The following is a 20,754-nucleotide window of genomic DNA, read 5'->3' on the forward strand; positions in this document are numbered from 1 at the left end:
GATATTCAGCATTTCCGTTTTCTTAGCATTGAATTGCAAAAAGTTAGTGGACATCCATTGTTTAATTTCATTAAGACACGCCTCCAGCTGACTACAATCCGGCGTGTTGGTCAGCTTTAGGGGCATGTAGAGTTGCATTGAAAACAAGGCAGAGGTTTTATTTAACAAGTATATTTAATATTTTTGGCCATGAACATTACACATAGTTTGAACAGTAACACTGTGTTTGAATATAGGGGTACATGTACCACAGTTTGAGAATCACTGCTCTACAACAAAACAAATGAACAATGACACATTTTTAACACTTTGGTAGAAAATAAAAAAATAATTGTTACATGACTAATATATGAACACATGGTAAAGCACATATTTCTTTCATATTCAACTTCAGAAGCATACAGTGTGTTTTATATGATGGTCTATCTCATTCTGTTTCATGCATCATAGTGGCCAAATTGCAAGTTAAAGTTAAAGTTAAAGTCCCAACGATCGTCACACACACTGGGTGTGGTGAAATGTGTCCTCTGCATTTGACGCATACCCATGTTCAGCACCCGGGGGAGGTGAGAGGAGCAGTGAGCAGCACCATGCTCACGAAACATTTGGTGATTCAACCCCAATTTCCAACCCTTGATGCTGAGTGCCAAGCAGGGAGGCAATGGGTCCCATTTTTATAGTCTTTGGTATGACTCGGCCGGGGTTTGAACTCAATATTTGCAATTACCAAAGCTCAGTTTTAATCGACATTGTCAGAGTGAGAGAGGTAGTCGTTTAACAATATTTTTTATCCATTTACAATATAATTTATTATTGTGCTTGAAGTTTCCATCGGTACAACCATCCATTCATTTTCTACCACTTACAGAATACGGTTCGGGGAACTGGAGCCTATTTTAACAAATTTTGGGTAAAAGTAAATCACAGTGCACTTACAAACAGGTAACCACCCACATTCACACTGTCACTGTTTTATGCTCCTATTTACCAATTTAATATGCTGAAAAAGGAGCTAATTTGGATAAAATGAACAAAACACATCATTACACAAAAGCTTGACACTGAACAAACGTTTCTTATATTTTTATTATTAATTAAACTGAAAATCAGACTTTTCATAAGTAACCACAGTGTAAAACCGCCCAAAAAAAACATTTAAAGCAAAAAAAATATTTCAAATAATTCTTAATGACAAAGACAAACAGACAAAACATAAAGCATGTACAAAAAAAAAGCATCTTAATTACAAGCGATACATTCAATTTTCATTACTTTCTCTTTTGAGGAGGAGCAGCTCGGGGTTCACCTGAGTTTAATAAGTAAAAGAAAATAACCCACGGCGCTCGACACTTGATTTTGTCATTCATCACACAACATTACTGCCGAAAGAGAGACCACAAGTAAGTCAGTCCACTGGCAGACTAAAAGTTCAAATCCCTTTGAATTCACATGATCGGATAGGAAGACATGAGGAGACCAGGACGACATCCGAGGATGTTCTCTTATGTGAACAAGTGACATTTTGACCAGACTCTCACAAACATCACTCAACAAAATACACTTTAGCTGCACAATTTAAGGAAAGATGAAAATGTCTGGAGGTACAACAAAGTAAATTTGTAGTTCTAAGAGGTTAAGATTACATTACAATACTTTTAAGTTTAGTGCAGCGGGTCATGCTTCAAATTCCACTGATGAAAAGCAGCAAAAACATATTATAGTAGACGTGATCGTAACATGAGGAGACTGAAAATGACAACAATGTACACATAAACAGGATGTATTTCTACTGATCTCTTCTTGCCAATATGCAGCGGCGACCTTTTAAAAATCATCTTTGGTTTATTCTGTTTGCCCCTGAAAACAAAATAACTGATTGTGTCACTTTCCACTCAAAATCCCCCCCTTGATTGAATCCTCTTCAGAATCCTCTGATTATAAACAGCAATGGAAGAACATTTGTGCACCCACTCACCTCATCACTGCAGTCATTCCTCAATAAAACTGCCAACATCTCCATTTGAACAAAATGATAAATGATTTTCATTGATTAGGGATGAGCATTCAACTATGTTGCTTGATTAAAATGAATGGAACCATTCATTTTAGAATGGGATAATCTCACTACGTTCTGACATAAACTAGTTACCTGCTGGATGCAGCCAAGCAGTACACGCTGTTGCTTCAAGACGCAATTACAGGCGCATTTCAGGTCATGCCCACACAAATACGATATTCTGGCCTCTTGTCCACTAATGTGCAGGAGTGGAGAGTTTAAAAAAACTCCAGCTTCAGTGTTTGTGTGTGGACGGGTGAAACATAGCTTTTTGGTTTGAAACTTGCGACATGATCTCATGTTTCTTACCAACAAAACATGACGTTTTTTGACTCCCCAGTGTTGGTTTCAATGCATGGGCATTTTGAAAACAACTAGTGCTGCCAAAGTTCCGCTTTAATTAATGCGATTAATCCCAAAATATTATCTTTTTAATCATGTACAAACACAGATTGTTTGCATTTACACAGTGCATATTCCTTTACCTTAACTGCAGATGGTGACCTGAAACGTGCATCAGGTTATATGGTCAGTGATCAGGTCAATGCATACGTCAATGCAAAGATGAGTGAGGACACTTAGACACTTCAAAATAAACACACCCGATGGTTTTTTAGATAAAAATGTCACTGAGTTTTGAGCAAATACATGACGTACATTCAATTAAAACATTTAAAAAATGAATGACATTCTGATAATAGAAATGCATTTGTGTCACAATATCACAGTCTTTCTTAAAGTTAATTTAAATTATGCAGGCAAGTAATTTACTGCGATCAATCACAATTAATCAAGATGCAAAAATGTTATTAATTTGATAAAAAATGTATTCGCTTGACAGCACTAATGAAACATATGTCAGGTTTCCAGGGCTAGTTTAAGTGTGTGCTGATTTTAAAGATAATGTACATGACGAACATACTTTGTGTCTCTACATTCATAAACAAAGGCGTATAGAGCCCCCAAGTCAGCTGTAGTTGCTTCTTTTGGCTTGCGATTGAACAAAAAGTACATGACAACAGGTGAATATGTTATGTGGAATGAGAAAAAAAAATTACACAAACTACCATAGAAAGTATTCGTATTTGTGTGGACATATCCTAAATTAGAATATGGTGCAAAATGTATTTAATTTTAGGAATTCAATTAAGAAAGAGCCCAATTAAATACTCAGGAAGATTTTTTGATTAGAGCGTACACCAGTCGTTTAGAATATTGAACTTTTTGATGTTTTCTATTTTGTTTTACAAGATACTGCATTAGGACTTTTATTCGCTGCAAGCAACATCATGAAGAAATACATTCTAGAAATACTTCACTTTAAGAATTTTACTTTTTAAAAATAAACTAATTAGCTTAAAAAATATTCTAATGTATTCGAAGGTGCCTGTAATCAACAATGAATTTCACAAAATCAACATAATTCCTAACAATCGATGAATGCCCATCCCTTTCAAAGACAACCTATTTAAATGAAATATGAGTGGGTGCCCATTTGCAAGTACATGGCCGCCGTGCTGCAACACAGATCCCTAATAACAAATAGCCTTTCACCTACAATATACAAACATCTGGTTGCAGCAGTTTTGGAGAAGCTCTGCATGAGGATCATTTGTTTTGTGTGCATAATAAGACTTGATTAGTTATTGCCCCTCCATCATGGGTCAGGTTGCCTGTGAATGCTGCAGGCACCTCCCTGGAGAACTTTTATTCGCAACAATATCGTACTTCAAGGCCACTAATGTGCAAGGCTTTGTTGTGAGGAGTATCGCCTCAGCTGATCATCTTTGGTCTAATGATGTGTTTGATTATTCCACATTTCTCCCTGTCAGCTGAGTGATTATAATTCAAATAAAAACAGGTAAGCAAACAAGGTCTTTGGGTAAATAGCGTCAGTCACCGCTGCACATTAGCCTGCTAATACAAAAACTACTTGGCAGACAAGTGCTAATTTGATCTACTCTGGAAGAAACAATAAAAAAAGGATACCTGGAAATAGATTTCACTACAATGTGTACTCAATAGTACAAAGCTTCTAAGAAAAATATAGATTTTCAGGACATTATGTTGATTCTTCACTTTCATCCCTAATTATTATAGGTATTTTTAAACATTGTATTGGTTCACTACAATCATACTTCATGCAGTATGATTGTCATTCTACCTGAGAAAGACGAGGCCCCCAGAGAGACACAACCACATTAAGGCCAATTTTAAAGCTTTTCTGAACCTATGTAACACTGCATGCATGTGTGGAGGTAGAGGTAGAAGGTAAACAATACAAAAAAAAGGCAAAAGGGAGGTCTGAGCTACTGGCACAGAAATACATTCATAGCAAATCTATTCGGCAATTACACACATAGCTTAGTACTTAGAAGATACCCTGTCAGTTCACCATGTAACACTACATGACGTTTTCAAATGTACTAAACCTTGTTCCCTGAGGTTAGGAGAGCCAACAAAGACAATCAAATCATTCGGAGGTAGTATAAAAACAGGAAGAGCCAGGACAGCTGCCCACCGACAACACCCAAACAAACATTTTTTGCGTCGCATGCCATTACTCAATAATGGAATAGAAAACTCAAATTAATACTGGCTCATGATCCCCAGCGACATCTGAGGAGACAAATGTGTGTTTTCCATCCAGCGAGTAGGGAATGGAAGCAGCAGCGCCCTTCAATTCCAGTAAAAAAAGGGATGAAATGGGATGACATTCAGGAAGTATCACAGTTATGTAACGCCACATAACGAGGTAGTTCTTAAATATGGTTTGACTTACGGGGCAAACCGAGGTAGATAATCAGTGAGAAAGGGTTCCACTTTCCTTTCCACTCCAGTGATAAACTCTTAAATAAGGTATTTTTTTAAACATTCATGGTGGGTGAGGTTTTTTTTTCTTTTCAAAAGACAAATAAAAAGGACTGAAAAGAAAAAGCCTGACAACTGGTTTTAGGTAAACGAGCAGGCTTCAAACAAAAGAGAATAAAGGCTTTAAAGTAAAAAAAAACATTCATACTGCAGTCGCACATGCTACACTTGCTACTCAAAAGGATTTCAATAAAAGCCTCTAGTGGAAGTTTGGGATAAAGTTTGTTGCAAGTGTACCACCACTCCCACGCACACACACAGACACACTCACACAACCTCACACACTGAGAGCAAAAGCGGACTTCTCTGAGCTTCCTGATGACACCTGAGGTTCTCCACCAACCTCAAATCACTCTCTTGCACCATCTGACCCGCATCTTCTACTTCATCTTCACCTCCACCACTGTCCTCCGCTGACACAGACGGCTGCCGGCTGCTCGGACCGGACGACAGGTTGGTCATCTCCATCTCGTCGTGCGAGAAGCGGCCAGAGTCGCCGGTGGCGTTGCTGCCCTCGCTGCTGCCCTCGCTGCTGGAAGAAGCCTCAGAGTCTCCGGGACGTCCAAGCAAAGCCTGCAGGGATGCGGGCTGATCCGCAGCGACAGAGAGCTCCTCTTCGTAGGTCAAGACGGTGGAGCCTGGCTTGTAGGAGGCGGTGCTGCATCCTAGCTTGTGTACATCTTTTACACCCTTGTTGCCATTGCTCGTGAAGAACCATTTGTTTTTCTTCTCTGCATTAGGATGAAGTGGGCCCAGAGAATTGATAATGAGATTGGTTCCACCCTGTAAGAGCCAACATGTATTAAACAAAGCCATGACTTACTGTAAGTATTAAGAGACATACCTGCCAACACTTGCATTTCAAAATATGGGACATTTCCAGGGAAAATGGGTAAAAATACGGGATGCTCATTTTCATCACAAATCACAGTTAAATCAATAAAAAAATAAAATAGAATGGGGCCTCAATCTCAAGTCACTTGTGTCACTAACCATTGCACCATCCACTCAGTCACACACATTGAATTCTAGTGAGGAACTCTGTAATATTGCGCAAATGAAAATAAAACCAATTCTAGGTTCCTTCATGGTGTTTATATTTACACGTTTTTCAAGCTGGCTCATGGAATATCTTCCTCGATGTTACATAAAGTATGAGGAAGTGTGACCAGCTGGAAGCTCTACTTCAGGTAAAGACAATAACTTTTAAATACAAAGATATTTACACAAAGTTAGGATTTAAGGCATAAATGTGCTTCTATCTCTGGCAATAAAACTATTCTGATTCTGTTGCGTTGTTGATTTGATTGAGTCAGCAGATTGAGTCAGCGATCTGCTGTTACAAGTGAGTGTTTTCCCGAGTCATGCCGAGTCTGAGACCCAATCGCTGGAGTAGCAGCAGTACTGGTGAGGATTGTTCTTTATGGAGAGCAAAATCCGGGAAAAAAACGGGATGTGGGAGATGCCGGGGAAAAAGGACATAAAACGGGATGTATGTTAAATAGGAATTGCCCTTTTTTGGAAATTTTGCCTATCATTTACAATCCCTATGTAAGACGAGAATACATTTAGCCGCAATAAACGAGGGAATACTGTATATAACTACAATATTACCTCCACCAAGGCTAAACTGTTCACAAAAGTGTTGTTTTTGTGGAACTGTTCCATCGTGATAGTGACACAAACTGGGAAAATAAACTCCTGTATTCTTTGCCCATGGTTCCCCTCTATAGAATCCATCCATCTATCCATTTTCTACTGCTTGTCCCTTTCGGAGTCGCGGGGGGTGCCGGAGCCTATCTCAGCCGCATTCGGGCGGGAGGCAGGGTACACCCAGGACAAGTCGCCACCTCATCGCAGGGCCAACACAGACAGACAGACAACATTCACATTCACACACTAGGGCCAATTTATCTGTTGAGTATTTGTTGCTACTATGTCAAAATGACCGCAGTGATTAAAAAAAAGTTCAGTGTTAATTAAGCACCTTGGTATCAATGAAATGGTTCTGGCTCATTGTGGAGACACTTATGTTTGCACCCTCGGCTGGGCCCTGTGAGTCCATTTGTCCAGCAGCAGAGTTTGGCAGGCCCCTTCCATCACTGTTCACTTTAGCAGCTGTTGATTTCCTGCAGCGAAACCAAAATGTACCATCACTTAACAAACATAAACACAAACTTAGGGGAGGGGGGCAAGCAAACAGTATACCTGTGTTTGCGTCTGCACACAATAATGAAAGCACAGATGATGATGCACATGAGAGCAATGGAGGCTCCCACCGTGATGCCTGTCATGGAAGTTTGGTCCAGGTGATAGAAGCCACTGGAAAAGCCTGTGAAGAATAACACATTAAAATAATTGATGTGATTTTTAAAAAGATTAGGTGAAAACAATTGTAGACATTAGAGACCTGTGGAGTGTGTGGGGTCATGTGACAGTCGAGGATCGTGACCAGAGGAATGATCTGCTCGCACTGTCAGTTCCACCATGTGAGAGAAAGGACCGTCACCCATTTTGTTGGAAGCAGACACTTTCACTAGGTAGAACTGGCCAAGTTTCAGGTTCTCCAGTAGCGCCATGGTGATGCTCCCTTTAACAGAAAACCATCACATTGTTGTCACTACAAAAACTCTGCAGGATTTTTTGGAATCTATTTAGATACCTGGACTGGATCATACATCTTCAGTATCAACACAGAATGCCATTACAAAGAAAATGCAATTAGTTAAATCTATATAGGGCAAGGAATAACATATATTTTAACTTAACCATATCAGGAGGTAGTAAAAACACATACTTTTCCCTAGAAAACATTATTAAAAATTTAAATTATCTCTTACAATTTCTTCACTACTTTCAAGTTTGCATGTATGTTTGCTTTCATACAGAAGTACAGTATTCTTAAATACAGATCTGAACAGTCTTTAAAGCTTTATTACTTAAAACCGCATTAATTGCTTTATCACTTTAAAATGCATGATAAAATGTATAAATATAAAAAAAGTTTCCTAAATGTAATAGGGGACTGCAAATAGTTTGATTTGACATAATAAAACGCAAAAATATTAGAGTGATGTATGATAAATTATATATAATGATTTTATTTAAAAGAATAAAAATAGTTTTTTAGGTGTCTTGATGTTGACCGACTGTCAAGCGAATGTTTTACCTAAATGCTGCCACTTTGTGGTAGCACACTGCACTGACAGAGACAATACAACAATAATAGATAAAGTACAAATTATTCTGGGATTAACAAATCCTTTAGTTGCGTTTGCATTAGATTTTAATATTTTATAGTGATATATGAATACATAGTTAAACATTGATTGATATACACACATACATATATATATATATATATATATATATATATATATATATATATATATATATATATATATATATATATATATATATTATATATATATATATATATATATATATATATATACTCTGTATATATATATATATATATATATATATATACTCTGTATATATATATATATATATATATATATATATATATATATATATATATATATATATATATATATATATATATATATATATATATATATATATATATATATATATATATATATATATATATATATATATATATATATATACTACCGTTCAAAAGTTTGGGGTCACATTGAAATGTCCTTATTTTTGAAGGAAAAGCACTGTACTTTTCAATGAAGATAACTTTTAACTAGTCTTAACTTTAAAGAAATACACTCTATACATTGCTAATGTGGTAAATGACTATTCTAGCTGCAAATGTCTGGTTTTTGGTGCAATATCTACATAGGTGTATAGAGGCCCATTTCCAGCAAATATCACTCCAGCGTTCTAATGGTACAATGTGTTTGCTCATTGGCTCAGAAGGCTAATTGATGATTAGAAAACCCTTGTGCAATCATGTTCACACATCTGAAAACAGTTTAGCTCGTTACAGAAGCTACAAAACTGACCTTCCTTTGAGCAGATTGCGTTTCTGGAGCATCAAATTTGTGGGGTCAATTAAACGCTCAAAATGGCCAGAAAAAGAGAACTTTCATCTGAAACTCGACAGTCTATTCTTGTTCTTAAAAATGAAGGCTATTCCATGCGACAAATTGCTAAGAAATTGAAGATTTCCTACAACGGTGAGTACTACTCCCTTCAGAGGACAGCACAAACAGGCTCTAACCAGAGTAGAAAAAGAAGTGGGAGGCCGCGTTGCACAACTGAGCAAGAAGATAAGTACATTAAAGTCTCTAGTATCTAGTCTCTAGTTTGAGAAACAGACGCCTCAACTGGCATCTTCATTAAATAGTACCCGTAAAACACCAGTGTCAACATCTACAGTGAAGAGGCGGGTGCGGGATTCTGGGCTTCATGGCAGAGTGGCAAAGAAAAAGCCACATCTGAGACTGGCCAATAAAAGAAAAAGATTAAGATGGGCAAAAGAACACAGACATTCGACAGAGGAAGACTGTAAAAAAGTGTTGTGGACGGATGAATCCAAGTTTGAGGTGTTTGGATCACAAAGAAGAACGTTTGTGAGACGCAGAACAACTGAAACGATGCTGGAAGAATGCCTGACGCCATCTGTTAAGCATGGTGGAGGTAATGTGATGGTCTGGGGTTGCTTTGGTGCTGGTAAGGTGGGAGATTTGTACAGGGTGAAAGGGATTCTGAATAAGGAAGGCTATCACTCCATTTTGCAACGCCATGCCATACGCAGTGGACAGCGCTTGATTGGAGCCAATTTCATCCTACAACAGGACAATGACCCAAAACACACCTCCAAATTGTGCAAGAACTATTTAGAGAAGAAGCAGGCAGCTGGTATTCTATCGGTAATGGAGTGGCCAGCGCAGTCACCAGGTCTGAACCCCATTGAGCTGTTGTGGGAGCAGCTTGACCGTATGGTACGCAAAAAGTGCCCATCCAACCAATCCAACTTGTGGGAGCTGCTTCTAGAAGCGTGGGGTGCAATTTCTCCAGATTACCTCAACAAATTAACAGCTTGAATGCCAAAGGTCTGCAATGCTGTAATTGCTGCAAATGGAGGTTTCTTTGACGAAAGCAAAGTTTGATGTAAAAAAAATCTTATTTCAAATACAAATCATTAATTCTAACCTTGTCAATGTCTTGACTCTATTTTCTATTCATTTCACAACGTATGGTGGTGAATAAGTGTGACTTTTCATGGAAAACACAAAATTGTTTGGGTGACCCCAAACTTTTGAACGGTAGTATATATATATATATATATATATATATATATATATATATATATATATATATATATATATATATATATATATATATATATATATATATATATATATATATATATATATATATATATATACAGTATATATATATATATATATATATATGTATGTATATGTACATATACATATATATATAAAAATACGTGTGTATATATATATATATACACACACACACACGTATTTATATTCATCCATCCGTCCATCTTCTTCCGCTTATCCCAAGTCGGGTAGCGGGGGCAGCAGCCTAAGTAGGGAAGCCCAGAATTCCCTCTCCCCAGCCACTCCGTCAAGCTCCTCTCGGGGGAATCCCGAGGCGTTCCCAGGCCAGCCGGGAGACATGGACTTCCCAACGTGTCCTGGGTCTTCCCTGTGGCCTCCTACCGGTCGGACGTGCCCGAAACACCTCCCTTGGGAGGCGTTTGGGTGGCATCCTGACCAGATGCCCGAACCACCTCATCTGGCTCCTCGCGATGTGGGGGAGCAGCGGCTTTACTTTGAGCTCCTCCCGGATGACAGAGCTTCTCACCCTATCTCTAAGGGAGAGCCCCGCCACCCGGCGGAGGAAACTCATTTCGGCCGCTTGTACCCGTGATCTTGTCCTTTCGGTCATAACCCAAAGCTCATGACCATAGGTGAGGATGGGAACGTAGATCGACCGGTAAATTGAGAGCTTTGCCTTCCAGCTCAGCTCCTTCTTCACCACAACGAATCGATACAGCGTCAGCATTACTGAAGTATTTATATGTATACACATATATACAGGTATACATCTGTATGTATATATATGTAAACATATATATATATATATATATATATATATATATATATATATATATATATATATATATATATATATATATATATATATATATATATATATATATATATATATATATATATATATATATACTGTATATAACTTGAAATTGAAATTATCAAAAAAACAAGATTGATAACTGTATTTTTGATAACCTCACGGACTGACTGGCGCCAGCTTGTGAGTTTAAATGGTAACATGAAAACAAGAGAGGTCTTTCCCCATTAAGAAACAACATTCCCCAATCTAAACTTACATAAACACATTGCTGTCGAAGCAACTAAAATATTCAATTGTGCACATTGAACCTACAAGCTGTGCTGTCTTAGAACAGAATGATTGTTCTATACTCAGACGAAAAGAAACGTGTTTTTACAGTGCGTTCTGAACAGAGTGGGACAAAATGTCTAACAGAAATAATAAATAATAATAATACATTTTATTTTGTATGCACTTTTCATTTTAATAAATCTTAAAGTCCTACCGTACAAACCGATATGTAACACAATAAAAGCTTAGCCAATTAAACAGATCAAAAAAACTTGGTCAAAAGATTACAGTGTGTGAATAAGTACTTTTTGAGCACATTCAACAACACCACTATAATAAACATAACTGTAGTCTGATAGTCACACTACATTGTCAACAGAAAAGGCTACAGATGCGACACCGACCTTCTGATATTTCGCTGAAATCGTGCACTTTGGACCACTCAACCACTCAAGCAACTGAATGAAACGAAGGAGCGCAGCACAACTCATGGTATGTGAAACTCAGTTCATTCATACTGTGAAGTATATTTGCCTGGACACAGTTGATGCTGAATACTGCTGCACATTGGATAGCTGTGGCTCATTTTGATGTCATTATTGCTTGGGATTGAATTAACCTGTGGAAAAGTGGATCGCTTATTTGTGCACATTAAAGGAGTGATGTTGGATGTGGAAGTTTGATGCATTTATTGCTGATGGTCAAGCCTGAAATAAAGTGTGGATTTGGAAGCAACAGTGGATTCATGTATGCAGTCATATTTGTGCCAAAACAAAGCAGCAAAGTTGGATGTGGATTCATGATGCAAATGTGGATTGTGACATATGCTCTCTGAACTTTTGTGGTGCACATATTGCTGGATGTCAAGATGCGTGGATCAAAAGCTGGTTCACAAGTGAATGGATCAAAAGCTGGTTCAAATGCAAATGAAATTGATTTCAATGAAATTGTAAAAAGAAAAATCATTCTCACTGAAAAGGCCTTGGTGTGCAAAATGGAGAAGCTTCAAAAAGAACGCCAAGTAAAAGTGAATAAAATGAAATGTATCATCATTGTTTTAAAGAAGCTTGTGGAGAATGATGAAAATGTTTCACAGGTGAAAACTCAACTGGACATTTTGATGCAATTACATAAGGAAACAACTTCCCTGCATGAGTCATTGGTGGAAATAGTACCTGAGATGGAAAAGGATAAACAAAAAGTGTGGTTTGCAAGCATCAATAAATACAACGAAGGATTTATTGAGGATATGACACAGTGGCTTTCTGAAACTAAGAGACCAGTCTCAGGATATGCACCAAATGACAATGTGGAGGAGAAGGCCAAATGTGAAGTAGTACATGATGACATTCAGCCAGACGACAGCATCTCAAATGTTGGAAGCAACAATCATGGATCAAAAACTGGGACTTCAAGAACTTCAAACTCCTATATTTCCTCTTCACGTGTCAAAGCAGAGGCTGAAATGGCTGCTCTTCTCGCTCGTCAAAAATTGCTCAAACAAAAGCAAGAGCTGGATCAGCAAGAGGAGGAAATAAGGAAAAGGAAAGAGAGATTTGAGCTTGAAGTCGAGATAGCAGCCGCTCAGGCTCGGATGGAGGTCCTAAGAGTCTCAGGAAGCAGTGTGAAAGGCACCAGATATAACAAATCAGATGGTATGGAATTTTATATGGCCAAAGGAGCACATGCTGCTCTTAATGTTGAGACTGATTCATTTGTGCCTGGTGGCCATGTAGTGTATGACAGTCAAAGTACATCTAAGTCTCATTCTCCAAAGCCGAATGAAAGGAAAGTTACTGTTGATGTTGGATCTCAAATAGTCCAGCAAAAGCTGCCTGGACTACCAATGGCTACTAATGTGAACAGTAATGCTCCAGCTTCTCAATTTACAACAAATTCACATGTTCAGATGCCAGTCATTAATGACAATAACAATTTGCTATCCATAATGGTAAGGCAAAATGAAATTTCTGCTCTACTGGCGCGACAACAGAACATCTCTCATTTGCCAAGGAGAGAGATCCAGGTGTTTGATGGAGATCCTCTTCAATATCATGCCTTTATGAGATCTTTTGAGCACAATGTTGAAGAAAGGACAGGTGACGCTGGAGACTGCTTGCACTTCCTGGCACAATACACAAGGGGACAACCACATGAGCTTGTTCAAAGCTGTCAGCGAATGCTTCCAGACAGAGCATATCAAAGGGCTAAGGCTTTATTGGAAGAGCATTTTGGGAATGAGCAAAAGATTGCTTCTGCTTATTTGGACAAAGCACTATCATGGCCTTTGGTTAAAGCAAAGGATGCAAAATCTCTTCAAGCATATGGTCTCTTCTTAAGAGGATGTTGTAATGCGATGGATGACATACAGTACATGTCTGAGCTTAACATGCCTGCGAACATGCTGATGGTGATCGAGAAGTTACCGTATAAGCTGAGAGACCAATGGAGGACGGTAGCTTGTGATATTCAAGAGACCCGTTCTCGAAGAGCTACTTTCCCTGACATTGTCAGTTTTATTGAACGTCAGGTAAAAATTGCATCAGACCCTATATTTGGAAATATACAGGATACTCCAAAGACAATGCAAATCAAAAATGGCAGCAAAGATGGCTATCAGCATCACACACGAAACCAAGGAAGTTTTGCTACTACAGTAACATCAGTTAATGGAAAGGCCCATGTGAAAAAGGTCGGAGCCCCACTGGACAAAAGGACCTGCTTGTACTGCAAGGGTGAACACGCGTTGGAGGTGTGCTCTCTATATGTAAAGAGGGCACATAATGACAAGATCACTTTTTTGAAAGAACATGGAGTCTGTCTGTGCATAGGGCACATAAGTAAGGACTGCAGGAGGCGACTGTCATGTAAAACATGTGGAGCTAAACACCCTAGCATGCTTCATATTCATCCAAAGAACAAGGAGCAAGAGAAGGATCTAGCAGTTGCAGCAGGTACAAACACAGCGGTGGGCAGCTCTGTGGTAACAGTGCAAAGTAGTGGTCTCACTGGGGCCGATGACCATGGCTGTAAGCTCTCTATCGTGCCAGTAAAGGTCAAGTCCAAAAAGGGTCAGCAAGTCGTGGAAACGTATGCCTTTCTGGACCAAGGCAGCTCTGGCTCCTTTTGTACATCAAGTCTGATGAGCAAGTTGAATGTTTCAGGAAGAGGAACTAAAATTCTCTTACGCACTTTGGGCCAAGAAAAGATTGTAGGATGTTGCATTGTGTCAGATCTGGAGGTAGCCGGTCTGGAAAGTGATGTCTACTGTGACTTGCCAGATATATTTACACGGAAGAAAATGCCTGTGTGCAGGAGCAACATACCACGGGAGCAGGTTCTGGTCAGATGGCCATATTTGCGTGGAGTACACCTACCTGAAATTGATGCAGACATTGAACTGTTGATCGGCTTAAATGCACCAAGAGCTCTTGAGCCAACAAAGGTGATTCCAAGCGAAGAAGGAGGGGCGTAAGCTGTTCAGACCATGTTGGGATGGCCTGTCAACGGGCCAATGTTTGGTGAAGCAGACTTGGAACAACCTAACATCATTGCTAACCGCTTCTCTGTGGTGAAATTGGATGAACTGTGGAAGCAGCAGTTTCAATTCGACTTCCCTGAACAAAGCCATGAAGAGCAACTGGGTCCATCAAGAGAAGATGGCCAGTTTATGGAAATGGTGAAAAGGTCTGTTGAGCTGGTGGATGGTCACTACACCATTGGTTTGCCTTTAAAAAAGGGAAATGTGTGCATGCCTGATAAACGCAAGTTAGCAGAGCAACGCACCTTGAATTTGAAAAGAAGGTTCCAAAGGGATGCCTTATTCCATGTGGACTACACCATGTTCATGCACAACATCATTATCTGCGGTTATGCTGAAAGAGTGCCTGTGGAAGATCTGGCATGTAACCATGGAAAAACCTGGTATATTCCACATCATGGTGTATACCATCCGCATAAGAAGAAAATCAGAGTGGTGTTTGATTGTGCTGCGTCATTCAAAGGTACATCACTGAACACACAGCTGCTGCAGGGACCTGATCTTACATGTTCATTGATCGGAGTCATAGCCAGAATCAGTAAAGTCCTTAACTCCACTTTGAAAGAACAAACTTTGGATGAAGACGGCCTCCACACTGTGCTGTGCAAACTCGAAGCTATTTTCAATAGCAGACCAATAACAAAGGCATCCACAGATCCTAATGACCTAGAGGCTCTAACTCCTAACCATCTTCTCATCCTCAAGGGTCAGCCATATTTTCCACCTGGTGTTTTCCAAAAGGATGACTTGTATGCTATGCGTAGATGGAAAAAAATTGAGTATATGTCCAACGTGTTCTGGAAAAGATGGACAAAGAAATACCTACCGCAGCTTCAGGAGCGCCAAACATGGAATAAAATCAAGCGCAATTTTGTTCCAGGAGACATTGTGCTTGTTGTGGATGAGTCTGCACCTCGCAACTCTTGGATTATGGGGAGAGTTGTCAAGGTTGTTCAAGATAAAAGAGGACTTGTTCGACAAGCCAAGATCAAGACCAGGACAAGCTTTTTGGACAGGCCTGTCACTAAGATGTGTCTGCTTCAGGAAGCTGAGGACATCTGATGGGATTAATTGTTGACAGGACTTGACTTTCAAAATGACTAGTGACACTTACATATACGTGAAGAACCTGCTCGTTCAAGGACATTGAAAATGAACTATTGTTATAACTGCAAAAAAGGAAAATCTAATGTTCTTGTTTGACTTAAAGTATGTTACATTTAATATTTCCGTGCTGCTACTATTGTTCAGTAATTATTATGTTATAATAATTAGGGGCCGGAATGTAGAGGCAGGGATTTGTTTCTTACTTGTCACCTGGGATAGTGGGTGTGGCTACAAGTGTGTGGGCGGAGTGTGTGTGGGGCTGATTGCTGAATATATAACACCTGCACCTCTCTGTGAATGGTTTTGGCTTGTATGGAGAGAGTGTGAACCTGGGTGCCGTTACTTCTGTTGACCGCAAAGGGAACGCAAAGGGATCACAAAGGGACCACAAACCATCTGAATGTAATGTATTGTATTTTTACTCAAAGGGAAAATAAATCACCCTCAAAACAGCAGTAATGACTTCATGTTGCATCTTTGGACCCAGCGTGTCAGACAAGAGCCCTGCTTTCCACTCTCAGTGACTAATTACTTTCTGATGGTTTGTAGTCCCTTTGTGATCCCTTTGCGTTCCCTTTGCGGTCAACAGAAGTAACGGCACCCAGGTTCACACTCTCTCCATACAGGCCAAAACCATTCACAGAGAGGTGCAGGTGTTATATATTCAGCAATCAGCCCCACACACACTTGTAGCCACACCCACTATCCCAGGTGACAAGTGAGAAACAAATCCTTGCCTCTACAATAACCGTGATGATTTTGGTCACAATAACTATGATATAAAATGTTCATGTTGTTACATCCCTACTACTACTATTACAGCACCTAATGGGGATCCTAGTTATAAACAATCAATTAATGTCAAAGTTAAAGTCAAATATAGTGACTTTTACAATAAAGCAGAAGGCGGAAGACCATTATGAAACACTAACACAGTATCATGGTAGTGTGATACAAGTAGTGAGAGTGCCATAAACTCTCTGAGGTGTCATTTACCCATCACAAGTATTATTCTCCACCTTTTAGCTGACCTTTGGGTGTCTGCAAGAGAAAAAAACACGCAAAAAAAAAGAAACCCACCACACTAATAAGATGTCACCACAAAAAAAAGAGGGGATGTGCAGCTGTTTAGATTGATGTGAGGAGCTGGAGGGGCATTGTGACCCACTTCACTTTTAAACTATTACCCAGAAGAGTACAGGTGGGTATCTACTTATATGTATTCTGAGCTCAACAACATTCTATGTTCACATTTTTGTTTATTCTCTCTGAACTAGTTGGACTTAATATGAAGTAATTACATCATTGTCATTTCATGTTTTGCAGCCATGGAGTTACACTACTTGTTGCTATGGCTCAAAAGCTTTGGTGTAAATAAACTGAAAAGTAAAGTAAAGCAGCTGTAATTACATCAGCAAATACAGCTAACTAAACCGGTCACGTGGTGGGGGGGGGGGGGGGGTGTAAAGAAAGAGAAATGAGTTAGTGATTTCCAATGGACTATTTGTCTATCACTGGAGAAGAGCTTGTGTGAATGGATTCATGTATTTGTCTGCCTGGGTCACCTCTTTCTCTCGCTACACACACATCCTTACCCTCTCTTTGCAGCACCTGCCATTCCCCTGCCAGCCATTCATTTCTGGAGGCGTAAAGGATTGTGTAGCGTGTGACAGCCAGATTCGCTTCCTCCGGAGGTTTCCATGACACCAGGGCTGTGTTCTCCTCGATCAGCGTCACCTTCACGTTGGTGGGAGGCAACGTGGGAGCTAGAATAGATCAGTGACAGGGTCAATCCTACAGTTACAGCAAACGATCAGGCTACTGTAGCTCACGCCAAGGGCTAGGGCTGTTTAACTAAATTATTCACTAATTTTCTATATCCCTTGTCCTCATTAGCTGAATTCTGTCAATTACAGAACACATGTAGACAAACGACAATTCACACTTACATTCACACATATGGATAATTTAGAGTCTACAACGCATGTTTTTGGGTTGCAGGAAGAAGCTGGAGTACTTGAAGAAATGTTGCATGGGAAGAACATGCAAACTCCACAAAGAGATGCCCAAACGTAGATTTGAACCCAAATCTCCTGACTGTTGTATTACATATACTTAGCGTTTAGTAAAATGTACTGTCTTCAGGATTTAAATATGCAGAACGTCTATTGCACATTTGCTGTAACTTGCAGAAATTCCAGGCTGGATCAGTCCCGCAGGGCTGGATTTTGACACCTGATATACAGTAAGGGTTGCACAGACAGTAAATTTTAAAAGCCACAATGTCGTTTTTTTTTTTTTACATCGACTTGTCGTCAATCACGTGATTTTGGCAGTACACAGTAGGCCTAATTTCTTTTGCATTGATTTGGGAGAAGTAGCCCCCACAAGATTCCACTGAGAGCATTTGCAATGCGTTGCGGCTATGATGCAAGTTTATGCAGCCTGCTGCATGGTCCCTGACACTCACCAGACAGCAGAAGTGGCGTGGTAAATGGCGCACATGCCCGCGAGATAACTAGCATGTTGGATACATTTTTAAAATGGGCAGAACACCCAACAGGAGATTTCAAATTGACTATTAGCCGTGACTAATCAAACTTAAAACTAAAGTCACGCAATCCCTCATATAAAAAATAACAATGATTTGTAAATAGCAAGGCTAGACTCACCCTCATGGAAGGTAGTCTGATAGACCACAGGGCTCCAGGGGCTGGACAGTTGGTCAATATGAAGCCGGATTGCAAATTCATACTTGGTGTTGGGCTCTAGATCTCGTACCAAAAGGCTCTGCTCATTCCTGAATAAAAGATAGATGAAAAAATAAACATAATGTAGCCTTTTATATGTGTAGTATTTGTGGCAAAATAATTAGAGTTGTCATTTACGTCTGCAGGTAGAGCACCAGGGAGGCGTTCTGTAGACCGACAGGGTTGCAGCGGATGGTGTAGTTGACCGCATTGCTGGACGTGAAGGCTGGTCGGCCCCAGTGAAGAAAGACAGAAGACGAACTGTTGGTCTTTGCGTACACATTGTGTGGAGGTGGTGGAGGCGGCACAAGGCGATCTCGAACGGCTGAGGATGCATTAAAAAGGTAAAGTTTGGTTTCCCCAACTTTTTGAATCAACACAAGGGGAGACAACTCACAGACACATCCAGGAGTGCTGATGGTTTGGTCTGCTTGGTAGCCATCTCCAATGAAGTTGTAAGCCAGAAGTTTTACATGGTACTTTTTTCTTGGGTCTACATTTAAAGGGAGGGAAGATGGCATAATGTCATAGTCACTCCACCTGGTGGTTCACATGTCAATAAAGATCCACAAAGATTTTTGCTTGTCATCACTAAAGATTAATTATGTTTCATCCTGCGCGTGTGGGTCTATGGTCAGCGTGGGTTTGGATGTGATGATTGGGTGTGTGGGTGACAGATGCTCAGCCCTATAAGACCTTGGGTCAGATCCATCACTCTGACACCCGTCTTTAGAGTGCAAAAAAAGAAGGTTCTTTCCCCAGCCCAGGTCAAGCTCTGCTGCTCAGTGGTCAGCAACCACTTCTATTCAGAGCTAAGGTTTTGGAGGGTGAAGTAGGCCAACTAAATCCCCTGGGAAGGACATCGGTGGAGGTCAACACCAGGCCATTGTGACCTTTTAGACCATAGTCTAAAATAAAAGGTCAGATCGCCAAATGTCCCTTATAGTTTAAATATGTGGATAAGGGTCCGACTTACGTAGAACATGGAAACTAACATCCTTTGCGGATTTACCGTACAACAAGCATTAGACACTTCATTAGGTACATCAGCAAGCTCAACTGCTTAATTGAGACACTTATTGTTTATTTTTGTGGCTGGCAGTGGTGGTGAAAGGCAGTGCATCACACTGAATAATGTTTAATAATCAACTCTCAGGATTCTTTTTACGTCCCCTTAAATGTCTATTTGACACAATGATGGAGACAACAGCAAATGTGTTTGAGTAGAACACGTGCATATTTGGAGTATATAAAAAAAAAGTAGAGTAAAAAGTTAACTTTTGTTATCCAAAGCTCTTTGGGATCCATTGTCCACCCCTAAAGAGAAGAAGCTTATAGCGTGTATCTCAAGTCAAGGCCCACAATACAATGGACCTGCCATTATTATTCGAGAGAGGATCTACGACAGAGGGTTGCAGAGGGGGCTGAGCGGTGACATCTGGGCCATGACCTTTGACATGGAATCTGGGCAAGCTAAATCCTGCAAAAGGAGGGGATGTAGTGCTCTCTTGGAATGGGGGGAGGGTCAAGCACAGGAAGTGAGTGGAAAAACAGGGCAACATTACTGAGAGTCTAAATATATGCTAAACTTACAGTGATGTATGTCAGCGTACCCTGAACCTACAGTACCAAAGAAATCTGCTGTTATACTTGAGCTTCCAAAACTTAGGGTCGCAACTTCAAATGTGTTGTGGGTCAGTTTTCATTGGGTTGTGGTAAGATGCTTTTTACTATATAAACATGGAACAGGCACACTGTGTCTTGCCAAACAGCTTTTTGATTAAAGTTTGCTGTAATAAAATAATGTCATTAGTTTATAGAGTTCAACTCAAAATCATTAAAGTACACAATTTTTCAATGTATGTTAAGTTTCAATAAATGGAAAGTTCATAGAGGCCCTTTCATGCAAAACCAATATTTCTTACTTATTGGTACCTGCTTATGTATATTTGGGATCAGCGTAAGTTCCAAAAACTTTAAATCAAATTGTGGAGGCATTGCAGAGATATTTATAAAACAATCTTGCCTTCCTTCCTACTTCTTCTAAACTG

The 20,754-nt window shown here is 39.7% G+C and overlaps 1 protein-coding gene across 1 annotated transcript in view; it reads right to left on the reverse strand.

The window, feature by feature from the left end:
* Positions 1 to 318: 318 nt before the first annotated feature.
* Positions 319 to 20,754, reverse strand: part of prtga (protogenin homolog a (Gallus gallus)) — a 65,478-nt gene continuing 45,042 nt past the window's right edge. The window contains exons 11-18 of the mRNA XM_062027574.1: positions 19,101 to 19,196; positions 18,842 to 19,028; positions 18,626 to 18,753; positions 17,549 to 17,719; positions 7,338 to 7,517; positions 7,136 to 7,259; positions 6,915 to 7,056; positions 319 to 5,710 (exon numbers count right to left, since the gene is read on the reverse strand). Coding sequence (XP_061883558.1) covers positions 5,195 to 5,710; positions 6,915 to 7,056; positions 7,136 to 7,259; positions 7,338 to 7,517; positions 17,549 to 17,719; positions 18,626 to 18,753; positions 18,842 to 19,028; positions 19,101 to 19,196 — 1,544 coding nt within the window. The 3' untranslated portion in view covers positions 319 to 5,194. The remainder of the gene's footprint in view (positions 5,711 to 6,914; positions 7,057 to 7,135; positions 7,260 to 7,337; positions 7,518 to 17,548; positions 17,720 to 18,625; positions 18,754 to 18,841; positions 19,029 to 19,100; positions 19,197 to 20,754) is intronic.

Source organism: Entelurus aequoreus, linkage group LG02 (assembly GCF_033978785.1).
Source record: "Entelurus aequoreus isolate RoL-2023_Sb linkage group LG02, RoL_Eaeq_v1.1, whole genome shotgun sequence".
NCBI classification, from domain to species: Eukaryota; Metazoa; Chordata; class Actinopteri; order Syngnathiformes; family Syngnathidae; genus Entelurus; species Entelurus aequoreus.